This window comes from Theropithecus gelada, chromosome 4, assembly GCF_003255815.1.
Source record: "Theropithecus gelada isolate Dixy chromosome 4, Tgel_1.0, whole genome shotgun sequence".
Lineage (NCBI taxonomy): Eukaryota > Metazoa > Chordata > Mammalia > Primates > Cercopithecidae > Theropithecus > Theropithecus gelada.
Window position 1 is genome coordinate 53,002,669 of NC_037671.1, and position 24,884 is coordinate 53,027,552.

Genomic DNA, 24,884 nt, shown 5'->3' on the forward strand with positions numbered 1-24,884 from the left:
AAATAAGGACTTTTTTTCCTTTCTCTGACTCTTTTTTTACTTTTACCTGTGTTCTGCAAACATGAATAAGGCAATTCTGTGAAATGACACAATATTTGAACACTGGCATTAAACCAGACCCTCACTGTTCATTTAAAATATCATAAGCGATCTTTGATGGAATTCAATAAACTTTAGATATCTGATTAAGAATTCTCCACTGATTTTGACTCAGTGATCAATTATTTGTACTTTAAGATATTTTGTCACTTTTTGGTAGTCATTTGTTAATGACACAAATGGCTTGCAGCAGAATAATGGCCGAGTTCATATTCACTTGAAATAATTTGACCCTTCTATACCTGTCTTTTGTTACATTGATAGTCAAAGTCAGGACTACAATATTATACTTTGCGACTGCCCATTGTAAAAACAGACAAAAAACCTAATTACTATCATATTATCCCTTGATTATGGAGTCACCTCACTTTAGATGATGGATGCTTTAAGTAATTCCTTGGTAATCCTTTACTTTTCAGAGACTGGACTAATTTAGTGTTTTGTTGTTAAAAAACAAAACAAAAACAAAATCTCTTTGTATAGTGTATTCTGCTTCTTTAGAATTATATCATTTGCACTGTACATCACAAGGGCTCTATTGTCACATGCTAATACTGTGATTAAACTGAAACCAATGACCTAAAACCATAACCACTTAAAGCAAAAAAATGCAGCAGAAAAGTTACCTTGAGGGTACTTTTTGCAAGAAATTAGCTTACATGGCACATAATACAACCATTTTTGTGAGGCTAGTGAACTAACTTACTGGTGATTATCTGCTTCAAATATTAACATATAAAGTTAGCTCATAAGAATATGAATTCTAATGCAATCTTGGGAAAAAAGGATTTTCCGAAGTCTGTTTGAATCATGGCTCTGAAGTAAGACTATAACTTTAATTAAATTTGTTTACAGATATGATGTCTAAAAAAATCACATTTCAATTAAGAAGATCATCGTGATCATTTCATATGGGGTTTCCCTTATCCTGAGGTTAATTTATGAATAGTCATCTTGAAAATGAACATTGGTCTTATCAGTGCTCATGGATTGTTATTTTTTGAAATGTTGTATGATTATCCTATAGCTGTTAAGAGCAAAGTCACCATTGTGAACCTCAACTGTATGCTATGAATGGAACTTTTGAGGTTGCTTTATGAAATGTTATCCAGACTGCTTTTAAAAGACAGAACAAGTCTTTGGTTAAATATCCTCGGATGAAATTAAAGCCCAATTTCAAAAGTTCAATTTTAAATTTGATTCTTTTATTTTAGACAAATCTGTAAAGAATTCCAAGACCTCTTGAGCCAAGATAGATCACCGCTGGGATCCTCCAGACCCACTCCAATTCTAGACCTTGACATCCAGAGACATTTAACACATTTCAGGTAAGACTGGTTTTCCAGATTGCTCACATTCTTTACTAACCCAGACTTTTGTATTCCTATCACAGTTCTACTTAGAGATATCACTTATATATTTATATGGTGACTGTCCTAGTCCTTTCAGATAGGTTATAACAAAATACCTTAGACTGGGTAATTTATAAACAATAGAAATATATTTTTTACTGTTCTGAGGGCTGGGAAGTCTGAGATTAAGGTGCCAGCAGAGTTAGTTAGATAAAGGCTTGCTCTTTGCTTCAGAGATGGCACCGTCTCAATTTTCTCCCACATGATGAAAGGGCCAAACAAGATCCCTTGGGCTCTTTTATAAGGGCACTAATCCTATTCATGAGGGTTCTGCCCTCATAAGCTAATCACCTCCTAAAGACTCTATTTAATACTATTGCATTGGGGATTAGGTTTCAATATATGAATTTGGAGTGGGGTAAAGGGGACACACATATTCAGACCATAGCAGTGATTGACTGAATTTTTTGAAATTCCAAGCTTATAAAATCAAATTGAGAGAATAACAAGGCATGAAGCATTTTAGATTGGAAAATTTTATATCTTTATGTATTGTTAGGAAATCATTACTTTATAAAAGTGAACACTATTATTTCAAATAATACTTAGCATTTTTGGATGAGGGTTCTGAAATCTTTTAAATCGTTCTTTATCTTGGTGACACAAATTGTTTGATGGAAAGATGCCATGGCAGAAGTTAACAGGATATCACTAACTGGTTTTCCAGAACTATGATAAAAATTTCTATGCAATTAGAAACTGCAAATGGTTCTTAAATTAGACCACACAAGAGCATGAAATGTATTATTGGAATCATATTTTAAATTTCATTTTCTGATGTGTTTTGGGAATGAAGAAAATATTTTTTATCTGGTTGGTTTATGCCCCAGATGGAATGTGAGAAAGAACATGGTAATTACTCAGGTGCCTTACATTTTTAAAACTCTAGAATTTTAATGCCTACATGATAGGCATATTGTATCCTTTCTTAGTTATTATCATTTAGTTAAACAATGGTAAGGAAAGACTAATACACATTAAATATTAACATGATTTCAATACCTGTCAAAAATTGTAAAGCTGTTGAGGAGGGCGCTTCATTATATAAAATAACAAGTGTTTAAATAAGTTGAAATTTAGGCTGCAACATCAGAGACAGTTAAATAGAATATTCTATTTTACAATATGTCACAAGTTTCCTCAAGATGTAATAGACACACATCTCTGAAGACTCAACTTAGGATTTATCTTCCAAAAATGCACAAAATGTAGGATATATTTCACAGGACTTCTCTCCTATCACTCAGTTGAGCTAGTGATAGGAAGTGTAATAAAATTGTGGGAAAATAAAACGCCCAAATGCTATGAGCAAAAGGTTTTGGAGTCAAAACCTTTTCAAATCCTTGTGTCTGTGAGCCTTTATGTATGTGAGCTGGGTTGTTTGGGGTAACTCACCCACTCTTTCCAAACCTTTATTTCTTCAGCTTTAAATGGGATAAGAACCCCTCCATTATATGGTCATAAGTGAGCTAAAATGAGATAAAGAATATAAAGTAGGCGTTCAGTAAATGACGTTTCATTTATCTTCACCACCGATCTAAGTTTAAATTTGTTTCCAGCATTATATCTACACAAATATCTTTCATATTTTTGTTTGTGTGCACAATAAAGGGATTTATAATTTTTACAAAAGATCAACTCAGAACTTAATTTTCATTGAGATTTGATTCTGGATTTAAAGAAGTGTGTTAAATTACAATTTTACTCCGAGAAGGAGCATACTATTAAAGTACAGAGAAATGAGACTCTGACATGTATGCTAGATTATTTCCAATTACAGATGCTGAGGCCTTCATCAGATAGTAAACCATTCTTTTTATGCTCAAAACAAAATAGAGCACTGGTCGAACATCAGCTAGTGTGTGAAATAAATAGGCAAAACATTTGTCTTCTTAGCATAGGCACAACTTGCTGATTTGTCAATACATTAGTCAGTTGCCAACTTAGTGCCACAGAACTCTTTAGAGAAAACTGACTCCAAAATGTGAGCTGCACATTTTCTTTGTGGGTTTCATAAGCTCTTATTTACCTCCCTGTACAGAATATGGGAACAAGCTGGTGTTACTCAGAGTGCAGCTAACTATATGGTAAATGGCTACCCTCACCCCTAGTGAAAAGAAAGTGAGGTTTTATTGGAGAGTTGTAAAACTCTCAAGATTGTATGTGGCTTCAGTTTCTTAATCACAATTTTAAGCATAACCGTATCTTAAAACTTTCTAACACTACATATTTACTTACGATAGTATCATCTATAATATGTTGGTATTATTTATATATTGAATATTTTGAATATTTGAAAATTATGATTTCCTATTTATTATGCCTTTTAAATGTTTGCAAGAATTTTTATTTTTCTTTAATTATAGTCAAAATTATTTATTTAGATAAAATCTTCTGATTTTATAACAAAAGTAGTAGGATGATACAAATCACATAACCAAAGATTTCTTTATAGCAAATTTCCTACTATGTCTTTTTCTTAAACTGTGATTAAAAACACATAACAGAAAATTTACCATCTTAACCATTTCTAACCAATTCAATAGTGTCAAACATATTTTCATTGTTGTATTACCAATCTCCACAACTTTTTTATTTTGTAAAACTGCCTCTGTACCCATTAAACAACTTCCCATCTTCTCCTCTCCCCAGCCTCTGTCAACTACCATTCTATTTTGTGTTTCTGTGGATTTAACTACCCTAGACATCTCATATAAGAGGAATCATACAGTATTTGCCTTTTTGCACTGACTTATTTCACTTAGCATAAGGTCTTCCAGGTTCATTCATGTCGTAGCATGTGTCAATTTTTTTTTCCTTTTCAGGATGCACAGCATTTCTGTGTGTGTGTGTGTGTGTGTGTGTGTGTGTGTGTAAGTGTGTATGTGCCTATATATGCCACATTTTGTTTATCCATTCATTCACTGATGGCAATTAGGTTGCTTCACTTCTTGACTATCATGACTAGTGCTGCCAAGAAAATGGGTGTGAAAATACCTCTTCATAGTCCTGCTTTCAGTTCTTTTGGATACACACCCAGAAAGGAAATTGCTGGATGATATGGAAATTTTATTTGTCATTTTTTGAGGACCTATTCTAGCATTTTCCATAGCAGCTACATCACTTTACATTTTCACAGATAATGTACAAGGTTTCTATTTCTCCATCTCTTCACCAAATAGTAGCCATCCTAATGGGTGTGAGGTGATATTTCATTGTTGATTTGCATTTCTCTAATGATTAGTGATGTTGAACATCTTTTCATATGCTTGTTAGCCATTTCTATATCATCTCTGAAGAAATGCTTAAGTCCTTTGCCCACTTTTTGACCAGGTTACTTTTTTTATTAAGCTGGAGGTTTTTATATATTCTAGATAGTAACCTCTTCTTAGATGTATAATTTGCAAATACTTTGTTCGTTCTGTACATTTCTTTGTTAGTCTATTGATGGTGTCTCTGGTGCACAGTTTTAAATTTTGATGTAGTTTAATTTGTTTATTTTTACCTTTGTTGCCTGTGCTCTCGGTGTCAAATCCAGGAAATCTTTGTCGAATACAATGCAGTAAAGCTTTCCTGTATTTTTTCTTCTAACAGTTTTACAGTTGTATGTCTTGTTTCGGTCTTTGATTCATTTTGAGTTAATTTTTGTTTATGTTGTAAGGTAAGGGTCCAACTTCATTCTTTTGCGTGTCTTAAATTTTATCATTTTAAACAAAAGATACATGATTGGCATTTCCAATTGAAACCCAAAGTGAAGGTTCCTGATGTAGACTGAATTTAAATGTGTGTAATTTCTTTACTGCACATTTATTTTAAAAGGCATCAACAGAATATGTTAACAATAGGATAGCAAAAGTCAGCTTGTTGCTTAGCCTTGAAATAAACTCTGCACTTTACAAGTGTATTTCTTAAACTTGGCTTTATATCAGAATTGCTCTTGAAACTGTAAAAAAAAAAAAAAAAAACTCAAGGATTGGAGGACATACTTAATATTTAAAGATTTGATTCAGTAGTTCTAGGGCTGAACTCAGGTATCTGTTATTTTTAAAACTCTGAAGTTGATTCTGATTTTTAGGCAGGTTTAAGAACCACAGTTCTAGGATATTCTGTAACTATAAGCTCTTTTCCCCCGCTTTGGGAGAAGAAAAACTCCAGTTCACTTTTAAAGTGTCACTGAGAATTCTATCAAGTTTTGTATTGTATACTTAACATATTAAAAACATTCTATTGGGAGCCCGAGGTGGAAGGATCACTTGAGGCCAAGACTTCAAGACCAGGCTGTGCAACAGGAAGAGACTCCATCTCTATCAAAAATTTTAAAATTAAAAATAAAAACATTCTACATTGATGATTCTACTAATAATCTGGGTAAACATGTGTTAGCATACAGCGTGTCTTTTTAATTTTTGTTTTATTTTATTATTTGTGAGACAGGGTCTCACTCTGTTACCCAGGTTGGAGTGCAGTGGCTCAATCATGTCTCACTGCACCCTAGACTTCCTGGGCTCAGGTGATTCTTGAGACTACAGGCATGTGCGACCATGCTTGGCTATTGTTTTGTATTTTTTATAGAGATAGTTTCATCATGTTGCCCAGGTTGGTTTCGACTTCGTAGGCTCAAGCAATCTGCCCACCTCAGGCTCCTAAAGTGCTGGATTACAGGCGTGTGAGCAACTGTACCGGGCCGAGTGTGTCCCTTTTAAAATTTTCTGCTGACAGTGACAACTGTAATTTCGATAGAACCATAAGCTCAAGAGAAAGATGAATTACAAAGGAGACATATCACATCTGACTTTGAAAGCAGACAATTGTCAGAGTACGATTTTCCACCGTCTTTTACTGAATGCTGGCTGGGAAAGAAATTAAGAGGGAGTGTAATTGGATAGGCATAGAGAATACTCTAATTAATAACATCACTTGTGTTACTATTTTATTTAGTTAAACCTCCTTCCCAATGCAGACCACTTAAAAATATACCTTAGAGGTTGGCCAATTTGGTGCCTTGAGAACTGTGGCATACTTTCAGCAGATTTAATATGTCCAGACAAAACACAGATAACTACTTCTAGTTTTCCACGGCAGTTGACATATCAGTGTGTTCTGGGAAGCCGTATGCATAGTAGTGACCCTTCTCACAATTCACAGCCTGGAGAGCTTCTTGTTTCCATCAAAATGACAGAAGGCAGGCTTATTCATTATTTATAATTTACTGAGTACCATCAACAGTGTGTATTGTTGTAGAGAGCACAGCAGACACCACAACACAAACGAGAAGGGGGAAAAGATTTGATTGACATCTGTGGAAGACCCCATAGACTTACAGTTCCTGGGAATAGTGGTGGCAATTAGACCAAGGTGGCATGGGGTTTCATGGTCAGAGTAGCCTCAGCTCAGATGGAAACCCAGAGTCCTAATTTTTTGAAATGTTAGGAGTTTCCCTCTTTGAGATTTCAGGAAATCTTAAAATTTTCCCCTCTTTGTCTCTTATGTTCTCATAATCTCCTTGAATCTGAAGTCAAGCAAAAGCACATTTGACAATGTAATAAGATATTAGACTATCTTGCCAGGCGTGGTGGCTCACGACTGTAATCCCAGCACTTTGGGAGGCCGAGATGGGTGGATCACGAGGTCAGGAGATCGAGACCACAGTGAAATCCCGTCTCTACTACAAATACAAAAAATTAGCCGGGCGTGGTGGCGGGCGCCTGTAGTCCCAGCTACTTGGGAGGCTGAGGCAGGAGAATAGCGTGAACCCAGGAGGTGGTGCTTGCAGTGAGTTGAGATCATGCCACTGCACTCCAGCCCGGGCGACAGAGCAAGACTCCATCTCAAAAAAAAAAAAAAAGAAGTTAGACTATCTTGAAGGCTCAGTTCAGGGAAGACACCCTGTTGACAAAATGAGGAAACTTTTTTTATCAGCATGTACCTTGGGAGGCTGAAATTTTGTTGTTTCTGTTACTTCTAGTAGAATTATTATTTATTGTTCCTACTATGTTAATGGCAGGTAGTGAAAAGATGACTAGAGGATTATCCCATTCTTTAGAACTTCTAAAATGGAGAATAATTATATATATATATATATATATATATATATAGAGAGAGAGAGAGAGAATATATAATTATTCTATATATGTAGAATATAGATATAATTATTCTATATAGATATATATAGGCTTATAATATACAAGAGTGATGCTACAATAGAAGATTAAGCATACTGGTAATTTACCTGGGGAAATAAGGAAATTTCTTCTTTTTATCCATAGTACCTAGCGAATAGTATGCATGCAATAAATATATGTAAATAAATGTAGATTACAATAATATCTCAGTTGAGTCCTGTGTATATTCTCCATTGGTTCATTCTCAGGGCCATGATGTTTTAATTGGATGATGGACTAGGGAAGTAAAATGATCAATGTGCTTAATTCTCCTATTTAACTCATAAATTATCCTGACAGCCTACCTTCTTAGAAATATACCCTCTTACTACTGCCTTGGGAAATAAGGAATGTATAGGCAGTCCCAGACATCTATGTGCTTGCTGGTGATTAAATTTTCTTCAATGATTCTCAGTGTTGGAAGGCCTCTAACATTTCCTATTCTTCTTCAACATTTAGACCTTCTCTCCAACGTCTCTGTCAAGTTATCCATGTCAAGCTTGGAAACTCTCAATAATAGACTGCTCTCTATCTCTGACAACTCTGTTAGAAATGCCTTCCTTCTATTTCCCAATGTCCCGCTTCTTGCAGGCTTTCAGAGTTACTTTCATCCTGGTTCCCTCCCACTTTCTAAAGGCAGTTCTCATGTCTTCCCTAGTTTTCTCTTCAAGAGTTATTCATTCCCATTTCCTTCAGGGTTCCACATAGGACACGCCTTACTGTCAACTCAACTGGTATTTTCTGATTGCTCTGTTCTTGGCAACATGCTGAAGAGCAGATGTTTGTCTCTAGTCAAGCGTGAGCATGTTTTGTTTTCTCCAAGAAGCCTAAAGTGTGCATAGTTTTTGTTTTTTGTTTTTATTTTGTTAAAATTTTCTTGAGATGGAAAAGTGGCTGGGAAGGTCATCAACAGTGGGCGAGTTTCTTCACTAAGCATTCTTTAGTGTGAGAAAAGAAACAATGAAATTTCAATTAAATCTGTAATCTCAAAAGCAAAGGTCAGCAGATATGAGTTGGGGGAGATCTTCCTTGCTAAAACTGGATTTTTACAAGGAAATGCAAAGATGGGACTAGGAGAAGTTTCAGAAACCTACCTAAAGTTTACTCAAGCAATGAATCTTTGTCAGGAGGAACATACATTAAAGCATCAATTACAGGGCTTTTGATGACATTTTTATGGATTTTTAGATTTAGCACATAGGAGACTAGTGGTTAAAACAATAGAAGCCAGAGGTAACTGTTTCTAATTAAAAGTTGCAAACATGACCCTGTAATAACTGCGTGTGTGAATAACTGACTTTGGGGAACTTATACATTGTGGAAGAGTTTTGGTTAATTTTTATTTAAATATTGTCTATCTTTGTTGAGCTATGGACTGAAGAGAAATTGACAAAAGACAATATGGCATGGTGGGAAGCACTCAGGATTAATTGTCAGGGGACCTAACTCAGTCTCCACTTGGTTACCAACTAGATGTGTGAATTTAGAATAGGAATTTCACTTGTGTGACCTCTGCATGTTCATGAGTCAATGCAGTTAAGCTGGGTGATTTCTAAGGTTCTTTCTAGACCAATAATATTTTACTCCATTCTTAATTTACAGATTCATTTTAAATCATTACTTATGCTGAGTTTCTATATCATCTCATATCTTCTTTTTATGTTTTCTCAACTTATTCATCTTAAAACATCAACAGTTCAATAAAAACCATTTTAAAAAGCTTAGCATTTTCATTTCTCTATTCCAAATAGAAAATATGTCTGATGGGGAGAAATGTAACAAGATGGTTAATGTATCCCTATAATCTCCATTCTCGTATGTAAAAATTATGGTAGAGACATCAAATGTTATCACTTTCAAGAAGTTGACTTGGATGTAATCAATTGTAGTCTCTTCTAATGTATGTGCAATGATTTTATTTTAGCTTGCTTTGCTATTGAGCTGTACTGAGGTAAAATGGAGTCACAAAGACCCATTCATTCCCCTTTGGGACCTCAAAGTAATTGACTGAGAAGAACAGAAGGAATGTGACTTTAGGGCAGTGGATGAACACACATCTCCCAATCTGACAGAGATTCAGGGTAGTCATAAACATACTTCCACAAATTGAGTTTCATAGTGCACTAGTCAGTCCTATGAGATGCTCTCTGAAAGTGTTTCATGGTCAAGGGTTTTTTGGTTCAAGAAACCCTAATTATTGTACCTATCTTGAAGTATGACAATACATATTGGCATACCAAAGACTCCCAGAACCCTTTTTGAAAGGAGGGAACACTTAGCCACAGTTTCTAAAACTTGATCATGAAAACTGTTTTTAAATCTCAGAGTATGTATTAACATTACATAACACTAAGATTCTGCAGAAGGTCTTGTGGGAAATGCTGTAGAAGTTTATCATCCTCTTTTTCCCAAGGAGGAATGCAGACATAATAGTTAGGCGTTATTTCTTGGTCCTAAGGAGACATACTGAATTTTTTCTCTGCATTTAAATGGAATGAGGGTTGTTTAAAAAATACTGATGCTTTGGATTCATCCCAAACCAATTAAATCAAAGTCTTGGGGGTGGGGTCCATATATTACTATTTTTGAAATAAGATTTGTGAGTGATTTCTTATATGCATCCACGGTTGAGAACCACCAGCTGAGAAACCACAGAACATTTGGGAGTGTTGTCAAGGCTTTGCTTAATGAGTAGATGTCAATGATTCTTCACCACCAGAGAACTAGATACTTTAATTGTGTATCTTAATTAAATTCCATTGTAAAAGTACTTGGAACCATGAGATAAGATAATCTATGTAGAAAATAAGCACCATCAACTGGTTTCACCTTTCCTCTGTTTTCTGAATCATTTAGGCTACGAAGAATAGATGCCATTGAGTTCTGGAGGATAAGCCTCAGTTACATGCTTATCCTCAAGCATGTAAGGGTCTCTTTTCATGGCCTACATTTAGAAGTTGTGCTGCTTTAGAAATAAAGCGTCTAATACTCAGAACTGTGAGAGGAAGTAAGGTGGGGCAGAGAAGACCTACAATTCTTTGCTGTTGTTGTTGAAGGTCTGTTCCCCGGACTCCCTCTCTACTGGGCTATTCTCATGAGTAGAAGGCACTTATCTGGTGGCCACCTAACACTGTAGTGAGATTATAGACTGTACTAGGACCTAAGCCTGTAGTAACTGAATAATCTCAGAGGAAAGGAAAAGGAGATTTGTCTTGCATTTAAATCTTACTGTTTGCATGCTTCCCAGAGGGCAAAAAGCAGAACTGAGTGACATCAGTATGCTATTCTAGAAATCAAAAGATTAGTGATAGCAAACACCCATTGGAATGACGCAGTATAACAAAATAATAGGAATAATAACCCAAACACCATTTCAACCTTCACACACACCAAAAAAGAAAAAAAAAAAAAAAAAAAGTGGAGAAAAAGGCTTCCTTGCTTTGTCAGGTAAAAAGTTGAAACTTTACAAAATAAATTAGCTTTTAGTCAAATTACTTAAATGATGATGGCAGGCTATTTTCTATTGATTTTCAGTCTTCTAGTTTGTAGCACGATAGTGTCTATTACCTCCAGCTTTTTGTACCCCAAAAGAAAGCTAGAAAAATTTATCTATGGCTGGCAGACACAACTGAGTGATCTAATCTTCAGCAACAAATACTAAAGAGACTTTAATTTCCTTTATAACACATATTGAATCAATGTTTGCTTAGTAGGTAGAAAGGTGCTGGATATCAGGCACAACTCTTGCCAAGATAGGAAGAATTCAGGAGAGGATTCCATAGAAGGTTGCTTCAGGCTATGTTTTAGAAAATTGCTTTAGTGGTCTAATTTAAATTAGTTTAGACAAATCAATTAAAGATAAAGCATTTTTGAAGGACAATTAGAAAAATATGGACACAGCTTTGTAGTATTTATCTAGCATACAATTAAGCTAGTGAAATGTAAACTATACTTACTTAGATTAGAGAAAGTAAAATGGCTCTTATTCCTCTAACATTCAGGATCCTATACTAGCTTACATTCTAAGTAAGAACTGAAGCTTTGGAGATTTTAAAGATAAATGTAGGTAAGGCCTTGACCATGAGCAAGAAATGCAGTTAACCAGGGATTATAAGGAGCGAATAGAAGTTTGTGAAATTCCTATTATATGGAATTTTCTGATAGGTCCTTGTCATTAATGTCAAGCAATTTCTAAGTATAAACACTGTCCAAGTTAAAAGTGGGTTGTTGCTACCATCTTACTAGCAAAACCACACAGGGAAAAAGAAGAAAGAATTAAAATATATTTTCTTTCCAACAGCAGTCTCTTTTCTTCCACCCTCTATTCTACCTCTTCTCTTTCATATCTGAGCCTCAATTTCTATAGTTTTGACACCCACCATTAGAGAATACAGTTTGAATGGTTGTAATACATTTCCATGTAAAAAGTTACAGACTGTATCAGTGAAACATTCAGGTCAAGGCCACTGGTCAAGAAGAAGATGCCATTTTATAAAAAGGCAAAACCAATACAAGTCCACAGGTACACACACACTCTTTCTCTCTCTTTCACACATATATGCGCGCGCACACACACACACACAAACACACTACACACACGAGTGCAAAATCTCCCTAGAAATGGCTACTCTACCCAGTGGTGTTCTTCCAATCATTGAAATGTAAACACTTAGGGAAGAAACCTGACACTTAAGAGGAAAACGGAAAAGTAGAGCTTCACCCCTGAATCCAGTAAACAGTTACCTCCTTCCTGAACTGAGCCAATTTGAGGAGATGCTTTATGTTGCAAGAAAGGTACTTTAGAGAATGTTAATTGGGAGGTCTAGCAAAATAGGAGCTTTTAAAACCATGAATAAAATTAGGGAGATGACTGTTAAATATAAGTTACATTTTCCCTAACATCAGGTGCCATAAACTACACTAGTCTGAATTTTCTCAGCAGGTGATGGTATTGTTCACAGTCAAGTTGTCAGAGCCTTTCTGCTCCTCAGTGTGAAATTAGTAATAGGAAAATGAAATCACTGAGCTGTAATCTAGTTAGAGACAGAGAGAGAGAGACAGAAAGAAAGAGAAAATGAATGAGAATATAGTCCAAGGTAGATGTAGTCTCTAAGTCTGCCTAACTATGCTCCAAACCTCAAATTTTGACCTTTGCCTTTTTAATTTAGACTTACTGATTTCGTAAAGCTCTTTCCTATGAATAGCCCTTGAGTCACATCTCCTTCTTAGTATATTACAACACTAATTTGCTTTTTACCCAAATAGACATGTTTTCCTTAATCTCCCCTAAATTTCCTATCATTGATTTTGGCCCACCAATTAAGCTGTCTATCACATTAAGGTTTTTCAGAACTTTGGTTCTGTTATGCAATGCAGGAACTTTCCTCTCTATTTTAATACCAGTCATTAAACTAAAAATCTATGATGGCTTCAATCACATTGTTAATTAACGTGTCCAGCAGAGTGGGATTAATGACAGACTTGCAGCACTCCACAAGAGACATCTTTCAAGGTTGACAACTGCCCTTACATCCACACTTTGGGTGTCATTGTACAATCAGCTGTGAATTTGCCTTACTTTGCTGTCATCTAGCTTACCCTCCTCCTCCCCTCCAACTTTTTATACAGTATGTGGGGAGACTTTGTTAGATGCATTGCTGAAATCTTGCATTCAATTATATTGCTACTGCTCTAATAACTCATTTGTAAAAGGAAATGCAGTTACTTTATTACATATCTTACTAAATCCATGCAGTATTTCAGTGATAACTTCTTTTTTTTTTTTTGGATACGGAGTCTTGCTCTGTTGCCCAGGCTGGAGTGTTGTGGTGCAATCTCGGCTCACTGCAAGCTCTGCCTCCCGAGTTCAGAAAAGGGATTGCAGGATCATGTTGTCATTCTAGTGTTTAGGTTTTTGAGGAACTTTCATAGTGTTTTGCATAATGGCTGCACCTGTTTGCTTTTCTACCAACAGGGTTGGTACAGGGTTCCCTTTTATCTACACCCTCACCACAACTTCTCTCTCAGCTTTTTGAAAATAGCCATCCTAACAGATGTGAAATGACATCTCATTGTGGTTTTAATTTGTGTATCACTGATGATTAGTGATGTTGAGCATCTCTTCATATACTTACTATCTATTTGTATGTCATCTTTGGAAAAATGTATGTTTGTGTCCTTAGCCCATTTTTAATATCAGGTTATTTGTTTTTTTACCTATTGAATTGCATGAGCTCCTTATATATTTTAGATATTAATTCTTGTATCAAATGTATGGTTTGCTAATATTTTCTCCCATTCTGTAGGTTGCTTTTTCATTTTGTGATTGTCACCTTTACTGTGCAGAAGTGTTTTTCATTTGACCGAATCCCATTTACTTATTTTTGGTTTTGTTGCCTGTGCTTTTTGTGTCATATCCAAAAATAATGCCCAGACCAATGTCAAAAATATTTTTTCCTATTTTTTATTCTAGGAACTTTAGAGTTTAGGTCTTTTATTACATTTCAGTTTTTAATCAATTTTAAGTTCATTTCTGTGTATGGTGTAAGATAAGGATCCAATTTTATTTTTTGGCACGTGACTATTCAGTTTTTCTAGAATCATTTATTGAAGAGACCATTGTTTCCCCATATGTATTCATTAAAATCTTGTCAAAGATTAGCTTACTACATATATGAGGGCTTATTTCTAGACTCATTCTGTTCCATTGGTCTATGTGTCTGTTTTTATGCCAGTACTATACTGTTTTGATTACTATAGCTTTGTAATGTAATTTGAAATCAGAAGCATGATATTTTTATCTTTGTTTTTGTTTCTCAAGATTGGTTTGTCTATTTAGGGTCTTTTGTTGTTCCCAATGAATTTTAGTGTTGTTTTTCCTATTTCTGTGAAAATGCTGTTTAAATTTTGGTAGGGGTTGCACTTAATCCATAGATTGGTTTTAGTATGGACGTTTAAAAAAATTAATGCTTCCAATCCATGAACGCAGGTTATCTCTTTCCATTTGTTTGTGCCTTCTTTAATTTCTTTCATTAGTGTCTTATAATTTTTAGTGTACAGATCTTGAATCCTCTGTGGTTAAATTTATTCCTAAGTATTTTATTCTTTTTGATACTATTTATTCCTTTTGATACTATGAGATTGCTTTCTTAATTTCTTTTTTTCACATAGTCCATTGGTACTCCTTAGAAATGCAACTGATTTTTGTATCATGAAACTTTATTGAATTCATTTATTATAACAGTTTTTCATGGAGTCTTTAGGATTTTCTAAAATCATATCATCTGCAAACAGAAACAACTGAACTTTTTCCTTTCTGATTTGGATGCTTTTTATTTCTTTCTCTTGCCCAGTAGTTCTGGCTAGGACTGCCAGTACTATGTTAAATAGCAGTAAAAGTGGTAAGAGTGGGCACCGTCTTCTTGTTCCTGATCTTAGAGAAAAGTTTTCAGCGTTTTACTATTGAGTATGATGTTAGCTGTAGGCTTGTCATATATGGTCTTTATTATGAGGGACATGATTTACCACTTGAAGTAAAAATCTGATATACTTTGATTGTCAGTTATGCTCTGATGCTACCAATGTTATTCCCATTCCTCTTCCTCACTTGGTGAGTGGGAGTTTAGCCTCACCTGTTTTCTTCCCATTGTTCTCTCTGTGCTATAGTTTTACATTTGTTTGGGGATTGTTACTTCTTTCTCCCCAGATTTTATTTAAGTCCTCTCATCACTTTGGCAAGTTTCTATCCTTTGGAAGTAACACGGCTGTTTTTCAATATCTTAAGCCAGGCACAAGGAAACTAATCCCTTTTACATCAGTATCATCAAAGAAATTGTGAATTTCTTTGAGTGGAATTTCAATTGGCTGAGAGAGGGAGGATACACAATACACACAAATAGGAATAACTGTCATGTTTGGGTATTAAAAAGGAATACACTTGAGATAAACTTTACAACATAAGGTAATAGGGCACATGATTACATAGGGTGAAGGAAGGCGACTTGGGAAACATTAAGAAACCTGATCTGACCTGTGACTTCTCTATAGTCACTATTCTTTTACAAATGTAGCGTAGATATGACTTATCTAACACAATGCAAATTATCTCCATGGCCTCTTTGAGGATAGAGTTTTAGAATTTAGAATTTAAAATAACTTCTATATTTTGACTGCCTATTTCAAACCATCACGGCTGCTATTTAACCCTGGTGATATTTGCATGTGAAATGTGCTCTCGTCAGTAATCTGATGAAATTATGTGCAAATGCCAAGGGTAACTTAAACATTAAACCTGTAACTGAAAAATATTTTCCAAAGGTGAAAATCATCTCTATTATCAAAGAGTTCGAAGATTTGACTATAGTTTGTTACCTTGTAGGTGACCTTAGTCTTTTTTCTTTTTTTTTTTTCTGTCTAGAATCAAAAATCAGACCTTCTATTTCTATTTTTCTTTAATTTTTTTAAGATTCTACATTATTCCTCCCTCCTTTTTCTGTGTGTGCTTTTGAGACAGAGACTTGCTTTGTTGCCCAGGCTAGAGTGCAATGGTGCAATCATAGTTCTCTGTACTCTCAGGTTCCTGGGCTTACACTATCCTCCCTCGTTGGTATCCCAAGGCTCTGAGATTACAGGCATGAGCCACTGAACCCAGCCCTCTCCTTTTCTGTATGTCACTGTGAATGAGATACACACCTATTTTTCTGGAATGACTGGGGCTAAAAGCATAGCATGATATTCCCAGAACTTTTTAAAACATACTGTGATTGCACACTTCTTTTTACATTATTGTAGTACATTAGATTACTTTAATTATTGGGATTCATAAATTTCTCGGAAATCTGCTAGAAAAGAATCTCTGCCTTACATTTATTATCATTCTGTGCAGTGTGCTATGCATATTTTTAATATGCAGGTAATGTTAAATTAAGGTAATTAACAAAATTTACATAATGTTTTTCATATTGAAAGATGACATTTAAGGTCATGAAAGTCAGGATGACTTTTTTTATATTGAATATCCTACAATTGATTTTAGAGTTCTTTGTTGATGAAGTGGGATTTTTTTGTTTTTGTTTTGTTTTGTTTTGTTTTAACAAAGTCTTGCTCTGTTGCCCAGGCTGGAATGCAGTGGCATGATCTCACCTGAGTTCAAGAGGTTCTCCTGAGTAGCTGGGATTACAGGCGCATGCCACCACACCCGGCTAATTTTTTTTTGTATTTTTAGTAGAGACGGGGTTTCACCATGTTAATCTGGCTGGTCTCGAACTCCTGACCTCATGATCTGCCCACCTTGGCCTCCCAAAGTGCTGGGATTACAGGCATGAACCACTGCGCCCAGCCCTGAAGTGGTTTTTCAACTTCTGTAACCTCTGTCCATGTCCTTGATTTTAAGAACACCATAAACATGTTATACTCTTTTTTTTTTTTTTTTTTTTTTTGAGCTGGAGTCTCGATCTGTTGCCCAGGCTGGAGTGAGGTGGTGCGATCTCGACTCACTGCAACCTCCGCCTCCCAGGTTCACTCCATTCTCCTGCCGAGTAGCTGGGGCTACAGGCGCCTGCCACAACTCCCGGCTAATTTTTTGTGTTTTTTTTAGAGATAGGATTTCACCATGTTAGCCAAGATGGTCTCGATCTCCTGACCTCGTTATCTGCCCGCCTCAGCCTCCCAAAGTGTTGGAATTACAGGCGTGAGCCACTGTGCCCGGCCAAACATGTTAAACTCTTAAATTGAAGCTTAGAGTTGGAAAGAACCTAGCAGATGTTCTTGTTAGACTACTGTCATTTTACAAGGCTAAATAACTTCCCCCAAATCACAAAGTGCCTGAAGTCAGAGCCAATGTGAGGACTTGGTACACTTGGTTATCAATCCAAGGCAAAGATGACAATGCAAACTGCTAATGATCAGATCCATATTTGCAACAAGAAAGCCAAAAACAAAGTCAGGAAGTGATACCAGCTTAAGAGGAATCTTTAAATATAGAAACAGCTATTTTCTCAAAGTGGATAATAAAAGCATTTATGTATAACTACCTACCTGTGCTTGATTTTAAAAACGCTGCTCCTAGACAGGAAAGTGAGTAAAAAGCATCTGATTTTACAAGCCAAAAAGGCTGCCCAAGTACAAAGTTAAGTCAGAGGAACTGAGTTAAACTGCCTAAAGAAAATGTGATTTCTCAGAGAAGAGGAGTAAAATGTACCCTCAGCCTGGGAGGAATATAAGTACAGAATATCCCATTTCTCAGGCCAATTATTTAACTTCTCTGGGACTCAGATCGTCTGTAAAATGGAAATAATATTGTCTAGTTCTTAGTGTTGTAACTAGAATTATATGAAGTGATACAGATTTAAAAAACTTAGAATAGGACTTGACATATGTTCAGAACTCAAAAATTAGATATTAACTTCAATAATACCCAGTGAAACTAAATAATATTTTATATTCTGCTATAGATGAAGAAGTGAGTCACAACAAAGAGGACATACCAATATAGAAGAAAATAAAAAAAGAAGCTCTAAATAGGAATAAAACATGAGAAAAGAGACAATTTGTGCCTGGGGCCAAACATCTGGACATTAATGGTTGGCTTTACCCAGTTCTTTTTGTGGGCATCACCATGATTAATTCTTCCACCACTCCAACAATTCCATTTGTTGTCCAAGATCCCAGATAAATTTCCAATTATTTGACTTCCCCTCTAGTTGTCTCATTGTAGAAATACAGCTTAAATTATTTTTCCTGCTTGGCAATGCAATTTCTTGCAGCAGAGGTGTGGATATAGTACTTGAGCAGTGATGATGTCTTACACTACAAACTTTGGTGTACATGATTGCTTAAGCACTGGCCATTCTTGTTTCCTACATAATCAGAGATTGGAATTTCCTTTTTTCTTTTTAATGTATGTTAACTATGATGGAGGCACAGGGAAAACTTTGTAATATATTCGGAAGAAAGATGGTAGCAACCTGTGGAATAAGGAGGGACATGCAGAAATTTTACCCTCTACCCAGAAAATATATCCAGCCAACAATCTCTATCATTTATCGAAGACTTCATTTAGAAGTGGCATCCTCCTGAGCCCTTTGCGTAGACGAATAAAAACAACAACCCCACATGGTGGATCCTACTATTACCTCAACTGAGGCATATTAATAGGCTGCCTTAAACCCCAAATCCTTCATTTGCATTATTATAAAATATTATTATTTTTGCTGTTAAAGATTATGTAACTTAAGAAAGATAACTATAGGTAGCTAAAGTATTATGAAGGGTGGTACTATCTGATTTAAAAACTACTAATGTCCTAATAACAGTTACAAACTAGGACTTAAGCAGTTAATTGCTTTATTTATTAACCGTACTATACACATATGCACAATGTTGTATATATATTATAACATGGGCATACTATGTGACAAGGATGTTTTTCTATATTATTACAAGACATAGGAAGCAAACTGGCAGAGTGTCACTTCAGGACAGTTAACATAAGTGAACAATCTGGGTAGCTTCTGCTCACAAAAAGATAAATCTACAGCTATGTGTTTGTTCAACCAAAGATGACATTTGTCATGGTTGGAAGAACTACCTATGCTGAGGTTGCCATAACATTCCTTACATTTGCTTATTAGTTTTTGTTATTAGTTAGTTAGTTTCCGGGACCTAAATGTTGAGTGGCTTACATAAGACGGGGTTTTATTTCTCTCTCATTTAGGAGTCTAGAGATGAATCGTTTCCTTCTATCTTGTTTTGTCCCTGCCACTTAAGTGATTATCTACATAGGGCATAGCTACCCTTTTAAGCAAGTGGAAACTGCATGTATCACTTCTCTTTATGTTACATTGTGGGTAGGTTAAGTCCTATGTCCAAAACTCACTGCAAAAGAAGCTTGGAAATGTAGTCTCCATCTGGATGGCCATATGTCTGGATAAAAGTGCATTACTATGGAAAAGGAGAATGAAGTCAGAGGGACAGCTAGCCATGAGGCACACTCAGCCAATTATGATTTCTTCATGTATAGTCTATGCCATATAGGGCATTCTTGAAAGCAAGATGTTTCCACACATGGAATCTAAAGGTGTGTTTTCTAGCTACTTCTCAATGAGGTAGAGAATCAAGTCATGTGTTGAATATTTAGACTTGGTAATAATTAGTGCATATCAACTCTATTAATGGCAAGTCTTCCAAACGGGTCCTATATTTCTTTTGTAGTCAAGAGCAATACCTTCAACTGTGTTGTATCTTCCACAATGCTTAGCATCATTTAGGAACACAATAAATACCTGTTTAATTGAATGTTCTGAATTATATGGAGGGATTTGCTATTTCACAGGATACTGCAAATCATTCATCTCTTTTTTCCTGTCATTTCTCATTTCCAGTTTGATCACTCATGGCTTTGGGACTCCGGCAATATGTGCAGCTCTAAGCACTTTCCAAACAGTTCTCAGTGAAATGCTGAACTACTTGGAAAAACACACTACTCATAAAAACGGCGGAGCAGCAGATTCTGGCCAAGGACATGCCAACTCGGAGAAAGCCCCCCTGCGGAAAACTTCAGAGGCTGCTGTGAAAGAGGGCAAAACAGAAAAGACAGACTAGCTACATCAAACAGAATCTATTTCCAGAGAGTCTTGCTGCTGATATTTTTTCTAATATATATATCATTGAGGGTGACTAATCTTCAGTGGACCAAATCTCTACCCTTCCCCAATCCTCCATAAAAAACAAAAATGGAAATGAAAAATGAAACAAAAAAGGACAAAACCAAAAAAAAAAAAGAAAAAAAAAAGGAAAACAGCAGTGTAACTGTGTGATGAAATTGTCACCTTTTAATTTTATGTTATGATAAACTCCTTTGTGCACGTAACTTATTGTCTGAATTATATACACCACAGTTTTTAAGCACTTCTGGACTTTGGAGAGGCAGCACATGCTTTTTCACATCTAACTGATGCACTTTCTTACCCAACTATGTAGGTAGGGATCAGAAAGCATGACCAAACTGGAATCCACCACCAGTACTTACAGCTCCAGTCTTTCAACTTAACTCCCTTTAACTGAAGAGTGCCTCATTCCACTAAATAGATCAATCTGGAAATCAGTCTATTAATAAATGTTTGGGTAACTGAAAAGGGCAGTTATGAATCTGTGAATTGACAACAGATCTAAAATTTTGATAACCCCTCGCCCACTTAACTACCAGTGCCTTGGTGGTATTTAAAAATTCCAGGAAACTTTCTCGTATCTATGATATTCCCACCCAATCCCAGGTCCATTTACCCCACCCCAATAGCTAAGAAGATACTGGAAAAGTATATTACTGAAGGGATAAGAGATGAACTCTTCTATCCATTCTCTTCACATCACCACCCTAGCAATTCAAGAAAACAGACCCACTGCATTTAGTGGGTCAGGGCAGGATGGATATAGGAAAGAGTAGCTTTGCCTCCGTTGGGCTCCTGATGGAAAGCAGTGGCATTGTTTTGCCTGGAAAAGCATAGGAATAGGAACAGTGATCTTTCTGGGAAGTCCTGCTTCTCAGAGATGGGAGAAGAGAACAGGGACCTAGGGGAGGCCCCTTGAAGTGCTGGTGGCCAACGATTGTATGGTTAAGATGAGAGCCTTCCTTTTTCTGCTTTGGTGCTTCTTCTACCTGCCCGATGGCTGTGTTCTAAACCTTTAGAGGCACAAAAGCATTCAGGTCTGTGTTCAATAAAGAAAACAGAAACAATGATCAGAGAAAACTTTTGCTTTTAAGATGCTTTCTTTCTTCGTAGCTTGTTTTTATAACTTCCTTGTCCTTTAGTTAAGACACTGAAAACGAGAGGTTCCTGGCTGCAAAGGCAAGGGGCTAATTGAATGAAAGTTTGGTCCATATAAACCTGAACGTGTCAAGAAACCTGATTGGTATCACATTGTACTAACCTTTCTACTGTTAACAATTCTCAAGCTTCTAGGCCAATAAAAATGTAAGTCATTGTCTATGTAAAGAGAAAAAAAGAATGTTTTTATTAATGTGTGGACTCCTGACACTTAGTTTAAGACGAAAACATTCTCCTCTCATTAACATATTTAATTACTTTTTAAAAGCCTCTATCATATTATAACCCCATGGGAAATATTAGTATTATTTTTAATTGAGGGGAAATAGCTCAAGAATTTTCATGTAGAGATCACAAAAACTATTTTTACCTAACAATAATTCTTAAAAATTATTTGACCTTGATCTTCAACCTTGTACAGAAAAGTAGAACCATACCAATGAAAAATTAAATTTCCTAGCTTAAATTTAATTAACAGAAAACACTACTAAGGAATTCCATAATAGAAGAGCTTAAAATAAAGAAACATGAAATAATGAATTGTGATTTCATGTGTTTAGTTCCATTTTTAAAATTTTTCTATTATTCATGGCTTAACGTTTTTTTGAAATAAAACAGAATAAAGCCAAAATTCTGCTGCAGCTCCAAATTTTCTCACAAAATATATGATTTAATCTTGTATGAAATTTCCCATATTGTAAAATATACACATGAAATAAAAATGATCAATATTTCAGTTTAATAAGTAGTAGGAAAGTTATGTACAGATAATGTGGATGACTACTTCCTCAATTAAATTTCCACATTAACTTGCTTTTATTCTATTTATTATTAACAATACATATGTATTTAATGTGGCATTTTGATATGCATATCTGCTAGGTACTTTATGTAGTTATATACCATGTCAAATGTTCAACAATAAGCAGACAAAAAATTAGATCTGGCTTATATTACCAGCTTACTTTTTCACCTTTACCTGTGACTAGTTGGGATTCTAAACACCTCAATGGGATGTTATTACTTACTAGCCTTGGAAACAAAAATATAACTACAGTGCATATTATTTACCAGGATGTTGGGTGTTTTAAGAGCCTTAAATGGACAGCACCCATCTTTTAACTTAACCAGCCATTAGGATATAAAAGAATTGATGGACTGGTCATGTTTAGAATCATTATCATATTCTAATAGACATTGTTAACATACCAATTTTTGCCTTGTATATAATAGGTACTCACCACTTTTTAAATAAATGAATAAATGAATGTGTGTGTGTTCTTTGTCCAAAATGGGCCAAAGGACCTTTTAATTGTGATTTTTTTTTTCAGTACTCAGTGCTTTAATCTGGTTTGCTTCCTCCATTGTAATTTATGAATAATTATTTTTATTTGAATAAGAAAATATTTCCAAGATGACACATTGGTTTCAAATAGATATATTTCATATAGAACAATAAACAATACTAGTTAGGTATTAGAATTTCAACAAAAGTGAAGTTATTACCTTTATTATAGTTTATAGTAAAAGAAGATAGCTTGGACCGGGTGTGGTGGCTCACGTCTGGAATCCCAACACTTTGGGAGGCCTATGCGGGTGGATCACGAGGTCAGGAGTTCAAGACCAGCCTGGCCAACATGGTGAAACCCCTTCTCTACTAAAAATACAAAAATTCGCCGAGTGTGGTGGCAGGTGCCTGTAATTCCAACAACTTGGGAGGCTGAGGCAGGAGAATCGCTTGAACCTGGTAGATGGAGTTTGCAGTGAGCCGAGATCGCACCATTGCACTCCAGCTTGGGGTGACAAGAGCAAGACTTAGGAAAAAAAAAAAGGAAAGAAAAAACATAAATAAATAAAAAATAAAAGAAGATAGCTTGAAAAAAACTTTCTGATTTTTAGTATTATGATAAATAATGGAAATATTTTTTCAGATAAACTATTACTTCCCCAGAAAATATATTCAAATCTCTCATACTTACCCCAAATTAATGACAGCATAACAGTTTTATATTTAAAACTTAATGAAATAAGTCAAACTTTTATACAAAGATATGCTTATTTTAAGACTGTTTCAATAATTCATTTAATGCAACTATCATGGATATGTCATCAGAGTTACCATTTGACTTAAGTGTGCTGGCTCTAGAAAAATTAATGAAAATTCAATGACTCTCTATTTTTCTTCTCTGGAAAGATCAGAGCACTGCAAAGATGCCTCGTCTATTCTTCTTCTGCCTTCTTTTTAGATGCCTTAAAAATAGAGATAATCCTTCCCGGCTTTTCAGTTCCTTTTTTTCCCATTTTTTGAGAATATATTCTCTTCAATGTCTATAACAAAATATGACCCTTTAGGACCTATGAGTACCCTGATCCAAGTGTGACAGTGATAAGAGTTCAACCCTCTGTCACTTAGCACTTTTAAGATAAATGTGACAATAAACTATTCTTGTTAATAATGAGTAAGGGGCCGGGCGCGGTGGCTCAAGCCTGTAATCCCAGCACTTTGGGAGGCCGAGACGGGCGGATCACGAGGTCAGGAGATCGAGACCATCCTGGCTAACATGGTGAAACCCCGTCTCTACTAAAAAATACAAAAAACTAGCCGGGCGCGGTGGCGGGCGCCTGTAGTCCCAGCTACTCGGAAGGCTGAGGCAGGAGAATGGCGTGAACCCGGGAGGCGGAGCTTGCAGTGAGCAGAGATCCGGCCACTGCACTCCAGCCTGGGCGGCAGAGCGAGACTCCGTCTCAAAAAAAAAAAAAAAAAAAAAAAAAAAAAAAAAAATAATGAGTAAGGTAGTACAAAACATTTTCCTATATTTTCTTGCTTCTATGCCTCTTTGGAAGCATTTTAGAACAGTGGAATTTTAAAATATATATACATATCTGAATTCTTTACACAATGAGTGTGTCATTTCCTTACAAAAGCCAAGTCAATATGTGAGAGGTGTCATGACCTAGTGTCCAAGAGTATGAACTAGAAACCACTACCTGGTTCAAATCAAGGCTCTCTTACTTGCTACTGTGTAATTCTGAGCAAGTTGCCACACCTCTGTGTGCCTCCATTTTCTCATCTGCAAAATGAGCATGATAGTAGATACCTACTCACAGAATTACTGTCAGAATCAAAGACTTGGTGTATCTAAACTGTTTAGAGCAGAAAAGGGGCATGTTAGTGCTAGGTGAATATTAGCTACTGTCTTTCATACTTAGAATTTGGACAAATCATTTTTTATCTAGAGATCAGTTTGTCTTCAGCTTATTGTACCCTTTCTATGACAGGCTTCATCCTAGAGACTGAAGATACAGAGTGAAATAGAATATTTTTATTAATGTCAAGCTTCTCATAATCTCCTATGAACATAATAGCTATTCAAATATGGTATGTGTCA

The 24,884-nt window shown here is 35.7% G+C and overlaps 1 protein-coding gene across 1 annotated transcript in view; it reads left to right on the forward strand.

Annotated features, from left to right (window-relative positions):
- The window catches only part of TFAP2D (transcription factor AP-2 delta), a 56,818-nt gene extending 36,367 nt beyond the window's left edge, over positions 1-20,451 (forward strand). The window contains exons 7-8 of the mRNA XM_025383865.1: positions 1,314-1,427; positions 20,053-20,451. Coding sequence (XP_025239650.1) covers positions 1,314-1,427; positions 20,053-20,272 — 334 coding nt within the window. The 3' untranslated portion in view covers positions 20,273-20,451. The remainder of the gene's footprint in view (positions 1-1,313; positions 1,428-20,052) is intronic.
- The last annotated feature ends 4,433 nt before the right edge of the window (positions 20,452-24,884 follow it).